We start from the raw sequence: 14,613 nt of genomic DNA, 5'->3' as shown, positions 1-14,613 counted from the left end.
GCTTTTCACAGACAGGCAGTCACAAAGCGCTGTACACAAATATTAAAATAAACAATACAATCAATAGACATTATACACAATGTAAAAGATCAAATGTAAATAATGTAAAGAATGTAAAATACGTAGATCAACAAAAGGCTTGTTTAAACAGAAAGGTTTTTAACTGCTTTTTAAAAGAATCCACAGAGCAACTGAGGTGTGCTGCTTAATGTGTGTGGCGGGGCGTGGTCTGCAGCGCCGCTGCAGGGGAGTCGGACGCACCTGAGCGGCACCCGCAATCACGCCTCGGTGCCTTAAAGTCTGTGCTCTCTCTGCTGTTGAAAAGCTACAGCCGGCTGTATGCGTACAGCAACCGTGTGTGAAAAGCGGTCAATAAAGAGATGCTGAAAAGCGTGTTCATGAAAACATCGTCGGGTCTGCCGTGATATGTTTACAATAAGACTTCTGGTCCCGAACCTCTGCGCACAGCGTCTGCAAATCGGGGCTTTCATCTTTATGCAGGACTGTAAGCTGTCATCTGTGAGGCGTGAGCGGTGTTTGTTTTCACATAGTTCACAGTGGAGAACAGCTTCTGACATAATGTGGGTCCAAAGATCCATAACTGGCCTACCTGGGGTCGAAAGTCTCGATAAATGCACTGCGTTTCGGCGGGTACACCGGCTTCTGCGAGTGTGACGCTTATTTTGAGCGATGAAAGAATAATAATATAATTTTATTTTTATATTTCAAAATCACAATAATCTTCCAATTTAGAACTACAAGAACTAAACACAAATAAAATACACTTCAGCTAAAAACTTATAATTTATTTTCCCAAACCACCCGGAGCCGCAAAATAAAGACTAAAGAGCCGCATGCGGCTCCGGAGCCGCGGGTTGCCGGCCCCTGGACTAGACCATCTCATGTAAGAGCCTTCATAGACTGTGTTCTCCAAAGGAGTTCGGACAACAACAGTTTTGATTTTGTGGCTCTGTGCAGGCTTGTTGACCTTTCAGGAGCTCTGAGATATGAGGGGGTGAAGTTTGACAAATGCGTCTTGGAGGAGAAGCTCGGAGATGTGCTCCTTCCTGATGACCAGGATGTAAACGTAACTCCAGACCCTACTCCTTTACCTCCACCTCAGCCCACACAATTTGGTGCCCTGTCACCTGAAGGTCTAACGGTAATTACTATATTCATTATTACCTATTCTCAGTGCATTCATTTTAATTGATTAATTTAATCAATATGTCCGTTTTTATTGATTATTGGTTTTTGATTTATGTGTGTGATGCAGTGTGCATCAGATGGGGAGTTAACCTTTGTGCCGTCAGCAGTTCAGTTTGGCTTGTCCAGAAACAGTCACATGACCTTCATTATCAACCCAAGCACAGTCAGAAAGAGGTGAGTTTCCATAGCAACAGAGGCAACTCTCGGGTCACAGAGGGGACAGGTCACTTCATCTTTGTATAACACTCCATCTCCGACACTGCTGTGGTGTGTCTCACTCTTGAATTCACTACTGTGTCTGTTCCCTTCCTCAGTGTGTCGGTGAGGTTGTTATTTCGAAGCTGGGCCCTGGACGGGTTGATCCTCCTTCTCTCTGACTCCAAGCAGATGGACTTTGTTGTCCTCAGCCTAAAGGGGGGCAGGCTGATGATGTCAGCTGATCTGGGGAAAGGCCCGGCCTCCATCACCTCATCTGTAGCTGTTAACAATGGAGAGTGGCACACTGTGAGTTAATTGGACATGAGGCACTGCAGACGCATCGATGTCAAACTCTGTAAATTTCAACCTGTGTTTGAGGTTTTGGTGTTAAGACAAAAATAGCTTTGTTTGAATGCTGTGGTGTTCACCATGTCTCAGGTGGTTGCAGAGGTGGGCCGGCGGGTGATGTCAGTGTCTGTCAACAGTTTGAAAACTGAATCCATCTCAGTCAAAGGAAATCAGCTGGATGTGGACAATAAAGTTTTCCTAGGAGGAACACCTCACACTATGACCAGCAGGAGAATCGGAGTATGATTGTTTTTCATTTTTTTCACCGTTAAACACAAAACACACAAACATTATTACCCCAAATACATCAAATCGTTTTATTTGATGTTTTAAAAAAGCATTTTATGTACCTAGAAGAGAAACTCTTGAGGTATTGAACATCTTTTGCACGAGTGTCCTGATTTCACAGGAAGAAATTTTTGCGCTAAGAATTAATATGTAGGCAGATTTTCTTTACGCTCATTTTTGAAACTCACAGGTATTCTGACTCTATTGGAAATCTCTCCCCCTTTCTGCTCCCATGTGTCTCCTCCTGTCTGTCTTCCTGTTTGGTTCTCAGGACACCGGCAGTTTTCCAGGCTGTGTTGAGTCCATCAGTCTGAATGGTGTCGTGTTGGATGTGTCTAAGCCGGCGTCACAACATGGTGTCACATCCTGTTTCACCAGAGACCAGATAGGAAGTTACTTTAATGGAAGCGGATACGCTGAAATGAGTAAGTCAAACTTGTTGACAAAATCATCTGCGCTGAAGATGAGATGCAGACTGATCAGTCTGATTAGTGTAGAAGGATTTTACATATAGGACAGCCTATATGTAAATAGTTCATATGAGAAGTTACTTTTGGCTGCTTCCTTATTGGGCCACAATTTCGAGAGCCTGTTTTTTAGGTAGTTGGAGCAAGAGTTATAATGTTTGGATGATGGGTGTACCGAGATATGAACAAATGAAAGCACATTTTCATTAACAAACTGTATTCATAAACTGTATAGGTGGAGTGCACAGAGCGTTGCTAACTGTTGTCAAGTTACAGCAATCCACCAACTGCAAAAACACAGAGTTCCACTTGAGAACTAGCATCCATTTTTGTTGACTTCTGTCTATGGATGGCAGTTGATAGGAATTTAGCGATACCGATTCCACTGCAAATATCACTTATCGATTTGATTTCTTATCCGTTTTAATTGGGTTAGCTTCATCATTGCTAAGAAGCATATCAAAAGCATTGTTATGGATTACATTATTTTTGTGTTTTTCTGTAAAATGACCTGAAACGCATTGTTTATATTGGTAAATAACCAATATAAACCTGAGGCCAACACAAATCCCTATTCTTTTTTTTACATTTTTTTTTATTGAGTTTTAAACTTTACACTGACACCAAGATTAAACAAACAAACAAATAACCAAAACAACAACAACAACAACAAAAGAACAAACAACAACAAAAACAACATCAACAACAACATAGCATAACGAAACAAAACAGACAAAACAAACAGACAGGCAACCCGGCTCATGAATACAAAGAAATAAGTGGAAAATCCAGACATTTTGATTATGAGATACGATTAACAATACATATATGTAAAATAGCAGTGATCTGCTTGCATTCTACCAAGGCCCGTGAGAAAATAGCAGAAATATCCAAACCGACATACGCCATAAATGGGTCCCATATTTTATGAAACTTTTTGTCCCTACTATGTAGCTTGCATGTTAGGAAATCTAGTGACACATATTCCAATACCGTCCGATGCCATTGAGTCTTAGATGGGGCCGTGTCCGTGATCCAGTTCAAGAGGATACAACAAATCCCTATTCTAATTAGGACACACATGACTTATTTTTTGGGTATGAACTCAAAGCTGACAGTAGAAAGTAAAGACAAAAACCAGAACACAGAGACTTTAAAGCAGTCACCACATTGATTGTACTTCAGAAACCTGAACAGGTAGAAACAGGCTGCCGCCTGACTGCTCATCACTGCGTTTTGTTACCTGTTGAAGTTCAGGGTGTGGCTGCTGGGGTGGGTTTTGCACAGATGACATGCTAGCACTGAGGTTGTGTTAGCAGCATAATGCAGTTTGCACTTTAACGTCATGCTCTACACTATTCTCCTCCTCCGGCAATGAACACTACTTTTGTGTACAGAGGCAAAACTGGAAAAAAAAGTGGCATTATCCAAAAACGTGTGGAACTAGCTGCACATCACATACTAGACAGGTGTTGGATACTGTCTCTAACCGTGATTAAGCTATGATCTGATTACATGCTGTTTCCATCTGCAGTCCATGATGGCTATAAGGTTGGCTCTGACATGACAGTCTCTCTGGAGTTTCAAACAAGTCAATCAGAAGGAGTGCTCCTGGGAATCAGCAGTGCAAAAGTCGATGCTGTGGGACTGGAGATAATCAATGGACAGGTGAGTGGATAGGCCTACACCCCCGGGATTTAACGATCTAACTGAGCAAGTTGCCACGTTTTCACAGTATCTTTCTAATAGCTGCAGTAACATCAGAGCTTCTGTTATTCTTGGTTTTTGACTAAAGTAATAGATGTATAGAAAAGGATTGTGCAAACTAAGTTTTAAATATGCAAATCAAGTTTTATTTGTGTAAATAAAGGTGTATCTGTTTTTCTCCTCAGGTGGTTTTCAACGTGAATAATGGGGCAGGTCGAGTGTCAGTGCGTTCTGGTGGCCAGATGCTATGTGATGGGCAGTGGCACCGCCTGCTGGCCCAAAAAACCAAACATGCCCTCAGCCTAACTGTAGATGAGCGAACTTACACCACTGCAAACCCTTACCCACAATCCACCTCTGCTGAAACTAATAACCCTGTCTTCCTGGGAGGATATCCAGGTAAGACCCTTTGAACATAAACAGACTTTAAAAAAAATATGAACACACCTAATAATGATTCTAACCTGTCCATCTCTCTGCTGTAGCTGGTGTCAAACAGAACTGCCTGTCAGTGAGCTCCAGCTTCAGAGGTTGTCTAAGGAACCTGCAGCTCTTGAAGTCTCACCTGACCAAGACCCTTGATCTGAGTTCTGCTCACTTCCTGTTGGGAGTAACCCCTAACTCATGCCCCGCTTCCTAGCAGTGGCCAGAAAGCATGTTGGATTATGTCACAGAGCAGTATCATTGATTGATGGGCTGTGTAGTGTGAATGTCTCTGCTGATTATTCCTGTGGATTTTGAGTCTCTGTAGTCCAAACTTGAATGATTAAAGTTCATCTTAAAACTAACATATTCATACTTTTTATTTTCTAAGCAGAGAAACTTCAGTAACTTCTGCCTGTAAACATGAACAGTAATTAAACCACAGAAGAAACACATTCCTGGTGATCAGTTTGAGTTTTTGAGTAAAGGCACATTTTATATTTAAACTCATCATTAAAAAGAAGGGGTCATCTGTAATCTAAGTAGCATTTTATGTTTAGACATCTGCTGAGGCCATCCTTTTCCATCTACCCATCTTTGTAAATACTTATCTAATTCACTTAGTGGAGGGTCCAATCTATCCCAGAGGTAAGAGAGTGATCGGTGGGGGTACGACCCGGGGCAGGTTGATGGGAGAGTAATTTGAGAGTACCATTATGTGAAAGAAGAAAGGGCGGCAGATGTGGTGCCGCAAGTGTAGAGGTGCAGGCCAGGTACACAGACAGACGGGGGAGCCTGTCGGGAAAAAGTGAAGAAGCGAACAAAAACGTAAAATTAGCAGCATCTGGCTGTGTGCTTTTTCTAACTACATTCACACTCCGATGGACGCATCGGAGAGCAACTTGGGGTTAGTATCTTGCCCAAGGATACTTGGCATGCCGACTGGAGGAGCCTGGGATCGAACCTCCAACCTTCCGATCAGTAGGCGACCTGCTCTACCTCCTGAGCTACAGCCACCCCTAACGTAGTGCGCGTACTTCAAGCGTGCGGTCTCTTAATTGGGACACAGCCGTTCACACCTACGCGTCCAAACTGGTAAATGAATTGCGCATGAGCGAAGCCGCTGCTCCCGCCCTGACTGTAACGCAGTCAGTTCGTTTACTATTATTTTGTGGCTCACATAGTTTAAAACTACTTAATTTACACACACAAAAGTAACTATTTCGGGTCACTTTTGCCGATCCCAAGCCCAGACAAAGGAAGACGGTTGGAAGTGTGACATTAAAAAAACCAATAATTGCTAAAATAAATTTAATGTGTTGTTGTAAATATATTCCAAATGCATTTAGAGTGTTTTTTGTAAACTCACTTCATGTCTCCTTCACGATGTTATTTCTGTATCCAACAGTAGGTCACAATTATATAAGCATGACCAATTAGGCAACTTAGGGATGACATAATTTTGCGATTTCTAGCAACTTTTAGGACAGCCAATAGGGATTTTTCTTACTGAGGAGTTGGCAACACTGCAGTTGTTTGTGACACAACCCCCCTGCTGACAGCAAAAAGCTACAACATGTAAACAATATTCTGCAAAGTGTAGGCTCTGCACAGGACTAATGCAAGACTGCATATCAGGGGAGTGATCTGTATATAACACGAAACAAAGAGAGCAATGATCAGTGGGGATCTCTCAGTATGGTATTTCTGTAATGCCAGATTCACATGGGTGAATCTCACGTCCCGGTTCTGCCCTGACCCGGTTAGCAATGAATTTGTCAAACTTCTCCATTGCTGCACCAATCAGTCTATCAGTCTTCCTCCATTCTCTCCTTACTCATGAACAGGACCCAAAGATACTTTAATTCCTCCACTTGGGGCAACAACTCATCCCTGACCTGTTGTGGGTACTTCAACCGTCTGTGGGTCAACTTTGGAGATGTTAATGCTGCCGTCCATTTACCTCTGAAGTTGGATGTCAGAGCCAAGAGTGACACCACTCCTGAGTCGACAGCGCTTGGAAGCTGCTCCAGTAGTAAAATTGGAAAAGTGAGGAAAGATAGAATTTGTTTTGCTATTGGTAATCTTTCATAACACCTGTTGTTGGTTTATTTTTATTTGTAGAGTCAGTTCTCTGTGCAAGACAACAGTGGTAGTACAAAGTAAAAGTTTAACAGTTTTACTCCTGTTTATGTGCACTGCTACCATCCTAAAGCAAGATTCCAGTTGGAAAATCTGACTAAGAAAATGAAAAATACTGCAGGTTTTTTTCATCACTGCAGCCAGGCAAACAAAGTTAGAATTCTGTTGAGCCAAGTATTCCTTTAACATTAATGATCATGAATTTCTTCATAAATAAAATGTCTGTGAAGGTTCTCAGTCATCCAGGTCATCGTAGTCAAAGGAGCTTGCAAAGAAAAGCGTCTGGACTTCTTTAAGATCTTTAAGAAGTCCAGACGCTTTTCTTTGCAAGCTCCTTTGACTTCATAAATAAACGTTTACCCATCCATCCATTCACTTCCGCTTATCCTTTTCAGGGTCGCGGGGGGCGCTGGAGCCTATCCCAGCTGTCATAGGGCGAGAGGCGGGGTACACCCTGGACAGGTCGCCAGTCTGTCGCAGGGCCAACACACAGGGACAGACAACCATTCGCACTCACTTTCATTCGCACATTCACATCTAGTGACAATTTGGATTATCCAATTAACCTATCCCCACAAGCTGCATGTCTTTGGACGGTGGGAGGAAGCCGGAGTACCCGGAGGGAACCCACGCAAACACGGGGAGAACATGCAAACTCCACACAGAAAGACCCCGGCCTGATGGTGGAATTGAATTCAGGACCTTCTTGCTGTGCGGCAACAGTGCTAACCACCGTGCCACCGTGCTGCCCGTAAAAACGTTTACCCATTACAGTAAACTGTATAACATCCCAAAGACATGCCATTATACAGCTACTTTAAATCCTATTGATATTTATTTAAACTGTTCTCTCCAATTGGTCTTTCTGAGTAATTTCAGTTCATTCAAGCCATTCAAGCTGTTCAAGTTCTATTAGACCAAAATGTCCAACAATTAATTAATGCTTTAATATCCAGGCCAGGCCTTTAGGGTGGCTTTAATTGAAAACATTCCTGAAAAAGCCATCAGCTGTCTTAGGCCAATCTCCAACCTTCCTTTTATCGCAGACATTCTTCAGAGAGTAGTCATAAAACGCTGATCACATGGAAAGGAACGTTTTTTTTTGAAGAGTTTCAATCTGAATTCCAAATTCATCACAGTACAAAAACAGCACCTGTGAAGGTTACAAAAGATGCTCTGTTAGCCTCTGTTTCTTCTTCACTTCTTTACATTTCTCACTCTCTGTGTCATCCTTATACACCTCTCTGCATTTAATCATTAGTTATTTGTAATCTCTGGCTCTCTTCCACAGCGTGTCTTTGGCCTGTGTTCCTCCCCTCATCCCCACCCAGTCGCAGCAGATGGCCACCCCTCCTTGACCCTGGTTCTGCCAGATGTTTCATGGCACTGTTGCCAGTGCAATTGCTCATTGGGGGGTCAACTGGTTGTTTGTCTGTTTTCTATTATTGTAGGGTCTTTACCTACCTGTGGAAGACAAGGTCATTGAGGCAACTGATTTAGTGCTATATAAAAAAAAGGAAAAAAGTGAATGGCTTGTTTTGGCAACATAGTGTATGTCATAAAAGAGAAACTCGTGTCTCCATTGTGGTCCCTCATTTGCGTCTTTATTTCTGGTTGACAAGGTCCAGATGCCAGACCTCAATATGCAGCTGAAGATCGGTGAAATTTCCCTGCTTTGCAATAGTGTTGTCTAGTTTAAAGAAAATGACTACATGTTATGGTTTTGCTGTTATACCTGATGTTTTTAGATTCACATTATATTTCAATAATGTATTTCATAGTATTTCAATATTTAATATTGAGCTCATTTTCAACGTTTTACAGTATAAGCTATAACAAGCTATAACGAGTTTCACAGCATGAGCAGTGCCATTGTGCGACCTTAGCTTTCACAACTTTTAAACGATGCAATAGGAAACCTTTCTTTGGTTCACCATTTCTGATCTATGGAGACTGCATCCTTTGTATACAGTATCATTTGAAGGATTTAGCCGCTGAATTGGGACACGTCTGTCTCTTATACGTTGGTAAACTTTCACAAAGAGGTGATGGTCAGTTTGATACCCGGGAAGCAGAAGTCTCTAATACAACAGAGAAAGTAGTCGGTGATCAGGGGCTGTGATCAGTTTGTAATTTAATAAATAAATGGATACAGAAATCAAAAACACACACAGATGAATGATTCATCGTCATTTTCGTGGAAGGTTTAGCGAATGGCACATTACTATTGCATTATGGGTAAATTCAAAGCAGAGTTTTAGCTGTTTTTTCTTGTTAGACAGGAAACTGTTTTGATCAGCTGGTGATAGTACGCATCAAGTTTCTCACCAGGTAAAGCTCGAAGCACTATCTTTCAGATGTGAGGCTAAATGTTTTGAAAAGCTGCTGTCTCCCAACAATAGAGGAGCAAGCACACCTGAGTCAGCTAGCCAATCAGATGCCCACCTTAGAGTGTTGGGGAATGAGGTGTGGGGGAAGGCTTATATAAGTAAATGCTTCAGAAGGCTGATTCATAGTGAAGGTCCAGTGTAGGTTGTCTGTTGCTATGGAAACACGTCTTTCTCTCCCATCTCTGCGTTGCAATCTACTCATCTATCGAACTAATGCTAACTCAGCCATTGGTTCCACCCCCTGTGAGATAGGCAGGCGATGCTGTATATATGTGTGTGAGTGTCCATGCATGAATGTGTGTCCAAATCCTCAGTTCATCCTCAGAGCATTGGATGCTGCAGCCAACAGTTTTGTTTCTGGCAATGCACTCTACACTAAACCCCTTGGGCGTCCAGATTCAGTCCTGAAAATGAGACAGAAGGAGCAGTGAGACACTGTAGTTCAAAGAGTCCATGGTATTATTCTCAGAACAGACCCTGAGACTGATATTTACAGTGTGGAGACATTTTTATTCTTAGATTATCACTCTGATCATGTCTATGCTAAGCTAGTTAAGAAAAGAGCAGACTGATGTTAAGTGCATGCTAGCATAGCTTAGCATGTTAGGAAAGTGTAGCTCTGTAGCATTGTGCTGTGTGATCAAACTGCATATTTCAGAGTGGCCTTTTATTGTGGGCAGTCTCAGGCGGATGATCTGATATCCTTGTGTTGGTGTTGTTCCCAGATCATCATGAAAATGTTGTTCCAGGTTCAACATTGCAAATGACCAATCACATTATTGTGACGTTATTCTTTAGCGCACCAACCCATTCGTGCATTTATGAAATTCCAATGTTGCAAGGACAATATCAATTCTGCTTAGCGTTTATTAAAGGGTCAGGGTTAGGGTCCGTTAATCGGCGGACAAAGGCGGTTTCTCACAGCTTAAGTACAGTTTTTTGTTTTACGCCGGTTTTTCCCGAAGTCGCAAAAGTATGACATCACAACATTCTCATTGGTCACTTGCAATGTTGATCCTGGAACAACCTTTAGTATGATGATCTGGGAACAACACCAACACGACGATATCAGATCATGCGTCTAAGGCTACGTCCACACGTACCCGGGTATTTTTGAAAACGCAGATTTTTCTACGCGTTTGCACCTTTCGCCCACACGTAAACGGCGTTTTTGGTCACTGAAAATGGAGATTTTTAAAAACTCCGGCCAGGGTGGATATTTTTGAAAACTCAGTTTTTGCGTTTAAGTGTGGACGAGAAAAACGGAGAAAGCGCAGCGTCAAAGGTGTGCGCCTTTTTTGACGTCACACTGTGCGCCACGTTATTGTTTTGGTGAAATGAATTTCTACAATACTGTTACTGTTAATTGTTCTCTCTGCAGTGTTTAAATGCTTACATATACACACACAGTTACTGTCCCTCCACACATACGACTCTGTTCTGCTTCTATGCCCCATCCTTGTTTACTATTTCCCACCGAGGCTTCTAGACTTCTGATTGGCCAACATTTCTACACGGTTAGGAATATATCGCCACCTGTTGCTTTAGCATGTTCCTAGCAGCGTTTTCCTTCATTTCTGCCTTTACGTGTGGACGGGATTATTTTTTAATACAAAAACGGAAAATCTCCGTTTTCAGAAATACCCGTGTACCTGTGGACGTAGCCTAAGGCACACAATATTCATGCTGTCTAATCAGCACCATGACATGCCACACCTGTGAGGTGGGATGGATTATCTCAGCAAACGAGAAGTTCTCACTAACACAGATTTAGACAGATTTGTGAACAATATTTGATAGTAATGGGTCCTTTGTGTATGTAGAAAATGTTTCAGATCTTTAAGTTCAGCTTGTGAAAAATCGGAGCAAAAACAAAAGTGTTGCGTTTATATTTTTGTTCAGTGTAAAACATGCATGTTAGGTGATTCCAAATTGGTTGCAAATGTTGTGGTTAATTGCTTAAAGTGCATAGAATAAAATGCTCTGTGTATGAGTGAATGAACCTTAACCTTTTAACAACCCTTCTGTCCTCATCCCTTGAACACACCATTACAGACACAACAACATTCAAGTTACCTGGTTGTGATCAACTTCTGTATCTCCAGAAATCACAATCCTCTTTTCTATTCTGGTTTCAGAAATCCCCCCTTTTGCCATCTGAAGAAGAAAAGGGACAAACATCCGAATTCAGTCAAGCGTCTTTATCTTTCATATGTCTTCTATGCCCTACCTTTTCTCAGGTTTTTAATGCTGTTTGTAAACCCTTAATAGTTTCAACAAACCTTTTCAGCAATGACAATGTTACCATGGTTTGCAGTGGGATTTCTTAGGTTATGGTTTTACCTTGGTGACACGTGTGGGGCTCATGTAGTAGCAGTAGTGCTCCCATAGTTATCATGTCATTTTGTTGATGGGTGTGTGGTGGTATTGCCATGGCAGTAATGTAAATCTTACCTTGGTGATGTGAGTGGTGGTAGTGGTGTTGGAGGTCTCGGTGGTGTAGCTCTGTGAGCTCAGCAGCAGACCAGCAGGAGTATCAGATTCTACTTGGCTCTGAAACAAGTATGAACATCAGCCCATGAGGAAGAGTAATAACCAAATACCAGCATTTTTGTACTGATGAAAAAAAATGTTGAGGATAAAACACAAGATGTCAATCTGGGGAAAATATTTATGTATCCATCTATTTCTGGTACTACTCATATTAACTACACATCTTTTGATTGATTAAACTACGCAGTGAACTTTGACATCACTTCAAAGTAATCCTCTGAATTCTTTTCACCTAATTAAATAGTACAAACTGACCTCTTAAACTAAACACTTAGTCTTCCTCATTCCCAGAGTGTTATATCTTCCTCATCAATGTTACCTCTTAACCTCTTAAGCCCCAAGCCTACCTGATCTACTGCCTTTTGCCCCCGTATCAGGGGGCGTTAGAGGTTAAAAGAGGCAAAATTGAACCCTTTACAGCCAGCACCAGCACTGGTTAAGACATCCTGAGGTCTCAAACTGAGTGTTCTTGCCTTTATCATCTTAATATTCTGAAACAGGAAATGCTGAGCTAAAAGGGGGTCTAGTTCTTAGCCAGTGGTCATGCTCTAGTTTACAAATGAATGAATTTTTTCTTCACAAACTAGCCACTGAGCCCATAAAGTCACCAGGAATAAATAAAATTACTAACATTAGGAAGCAAGAGAGCCGAGGGAGGTTTTCCCACAAACCTCTTTAAAACCACTCGTAAACCTTTTTGCAGTCGAATGAGATGTTGCTTGGTCTCCAAATTGACTTCCCTTTCAAGACTCAGAAGCTATGCTCATCTGATATACAATCTATGTTTTAAACAAGCAAAATTAGGAAAAACAGGAAAGTCGGACTAGAGTTTGAAAATATATCAAACTCTCGTCTGACTGATATAATATTTTGATGTTTTCATGTGAACAGAGGGTAGATTAGATTTTAAGGAAGAAATGGGCCAAAGGTCACTGGGGCAGGTGGGGTAGGTGCAGTTCCAGGGTGGTGAAATGGGGCAAGGGTAACTAGTATAGGAGTCGCAGATGCCATTTAGGCAAGTGTCTCAGGTGTTACCTCCTGTAGCGGTTTGAACTCATCGTCATCCCTGTGGGCAGATGGTTGCATCTGATGGGCCAAGTGCCTGGATGTGGGATGGAGTAAAGAGGGCGGAGGGGAGTTTTCTTCAAACTGCCACCCTCCTTCATCTTCCTGTGAGTCGTCTGAGTCTTCGTTGTCAGTGTAATGCAGAGTCCCAGGTGTTTGAGAGTCCAGGACAGAGCTAGCTTGCTCCTGTTCACAAAAGCTAACTGCTATCTTGTTGTTAATGTTATCCTGATTAGTGTCATTAGCGTTGGGGGCCTGAGTCTCTCTGACTGCAGCTTCGATGGCCTCCTCCACTGCTGCCTGTACCAGCACACTGACGGCATCCTCACTAATCTCACTATCGTTGTCATCGCTAGCCTGGCTGCTGCGCTCGTAGCTAATATCATCATCATCATCACTTGTTGGACTATTAGCCCGACCATCATTAAAACTGTCACAGGCCCATTGCTGTGTGCTATCATCAACACCTGCTGGGTTGGCTGGTAGATTACTGAAGGGCATGCCCACATGACTTTCTTTTGCTACCTTTTGCTGGTCCACCATTGCCTCGTCCTGGTCATGTGGCTCTGTCACCAGCATTATTGTCTCCACCTCCTCTGAAGTCTGAAAAACGAAGTGAAATCACAGAACATTAGGTGATTATTCTAACAAGTGATGATAGTGCTGCACATGTGTGTCATTCTGCTGCAAACCGATTTGAAGGACTGATGTAAATGGCAGTTCTTTGTGAATTGAATTGAACTGAACTTCTCGAAATACAGAGGTTAAGCAATATTTGGTGATTATTCATAGAGTAGGAAGTGGAAATGACCCCACCAGAGTCCAAATGCTGGTGGTGCTGGAGATGGCATGACATGGACATAACAGGTTAGCTATGGCATAATATATGAAAAGAGTATCGACATAACTAACTGAAAGGTGTAGAAAGGGCGCAAAGCTGTTGAAGGCCAGGAAATAGAACAGAAAGCCTACGATGAAGGTTTGGTAAATAACTGCCTGCCAGTTACCCGAGTACCCCTCAAAACTTGTCCATAGCACTATATGTTTGTAGGATTTCACCAGTTATAAAGCAGCAAGGACCAGAACTTTAAATCTGTGCATAAACCTTTTTCAAATGAAACTGTGACCAGCAGATTGGGTACTGAGGAGCCTCGACTGAGTAAGTGACACACATGACTTTACTTGCTTACATTTAAATGATGTGCCTCTGATATTAGTTTTGAACAACCACGCGCCACTGCCAGCTAATTTTATCAGCGAGATGGACTGTACACTAAAGTGTGATGCAGTAAAAATCTGAATATGGGCAAGCTGCAAAAGATGACCTGTTAAACAGGGTTGTTGTTTGCAGTGTGGAAACACGAGTTTGTGAAAGTGAGATCAGAGAATGAGGCGATGTAGGATTTTAAAATTTGCAACTTCTAAAAATCTCAGATGAATTCGAATTTTAGTGACCTCGACCTCATGGTGAAGGTTCTTTCAGGTGCATGCACTAGAAATCTTAGACCAGTCCTGGTGACCTTGACCCCAAGGTAAAATTCAGGGGTCATCTTGTGACTGAAATAACGGAGGAGGCTGAGGCGTAACACTGGCAGTCACTGTTATTTTTTAAAATTAAATTAAATTCAGTTTTATTTACAAAATCAAATCACAGAAATGGTCACCTCAATTTACGTATTTCTTTCCCAGAGCTGTGAGACCAATTTATGCTCTTTAACAGCACAATTACAATTCTTACATAAAAATAAGTCATGCACGGTCTAATAACAACAAACCTTTGTCATAGTCCACATATCAAAAGAGCTGCAAACAGGTGATCTTTT

General features: G+C 42.0%; 2 protein-coding genes across 13 annotated transcripts in view; one reads left to right on the top strand and one right to left on the bottom strand.

The window, feature by feature from the left end:
- The window catches only part of lama1 (laminin, alpha 1), a 38,113-nt gene extending 33,027 nt beyond the window's left edge, over positions 1-5,086 (top strand). For both annotated transcript variants that reach the window (XM_087845858.1, XM_087845857.1), the window contains exons 57-64: positions 979-1,162; positions 1,277-1,383; positions 1,524-1,713; positions 1,846-1,995; positions 2,315-2,468; positions 4,045-4,178; positions 4,403-4,616; positions 4,703-5,086. In XM_087845858.1, coding sequence (XP_087701984.1) covers positions 979-1,162; positions 1,277-1,383; positions 1,524-1,713; positions 1,846-1,995; positions 2,315-2,468; positions 4,045-4,178; positions 4,403-4,616; positions 4,703-4,857 — 1,288 coding nt within the window. In that variant the 3' untranslated portion in view covers positions 4,858-5,086. The remainder of the gene's footprint in view (positions 1-978; positions 1,163-1,276; positions 1,384-1,523; positions 1,714-1,845; positions 1,996-2,314; positions 2,469-4,044; positions 4,179-4,402; positions 4,617-4,702) is intronic.
- Positions 5,087-8,891: 3,805 nt separating this feature from the next.
- LOC102792598 (band 4.1-like protein 3) overlaps positions 8,892-14,613 on the bottom strand; it is a 28,283-nt gene continuing 22,561 nt past the window's right edge. For 8 of the 11 annotated variants that reach the window (XM_087845845.1, XM_087845851.1, XM_087845852.1 and 5 more), the window contains 4 exons: positions 12,761-13,393; positions 11,627-11,725; positions 11,249-11,329; positions 8,892-9,576 (listed from right to left, as the gene is read on the bottom strand). In XM_087845845.1, the coding sequence (XP_087701971.1) occupies positions 9,571-9,576; positions 11,249-11,329; positions 11,627-11,725; positions 12,761-13,393 (819 nt within the window). In that variant the 3' untranslated portion in view covers positions 8,892-9,570. The remainder of the gene's footprint in view (positions 9,577-11,248; positions 11,330-11,626; positions 11,726-12,760; positions 13,394-14,613) is intronic. The other 3 variants (XM_087845854.1, XM_087845856.1, XM_087845855.1) reach the window with 1 other exon arrangement.

Source organism: Neolamprologus brichardi, chromosome 9 (assembly GCF_056152115.1).
Source record: "Neolamprologus brichardi isolate AB-2024 chromosome 9, ASM5615211v1, whole genome shotgun sequence".
NCBI classification, from domain to species: Eukaryota; Metazoa; Chordata; class Actinopteri; order Cichliformes; family Cichlidae; genus Neolamprologus; species Neolamprologus brichardi.
The sequence above is the reverse complement of the archived record's forward strand: the minus strand, read 5'-3'. Positions and strand labels throughout refer to the sequence as shown.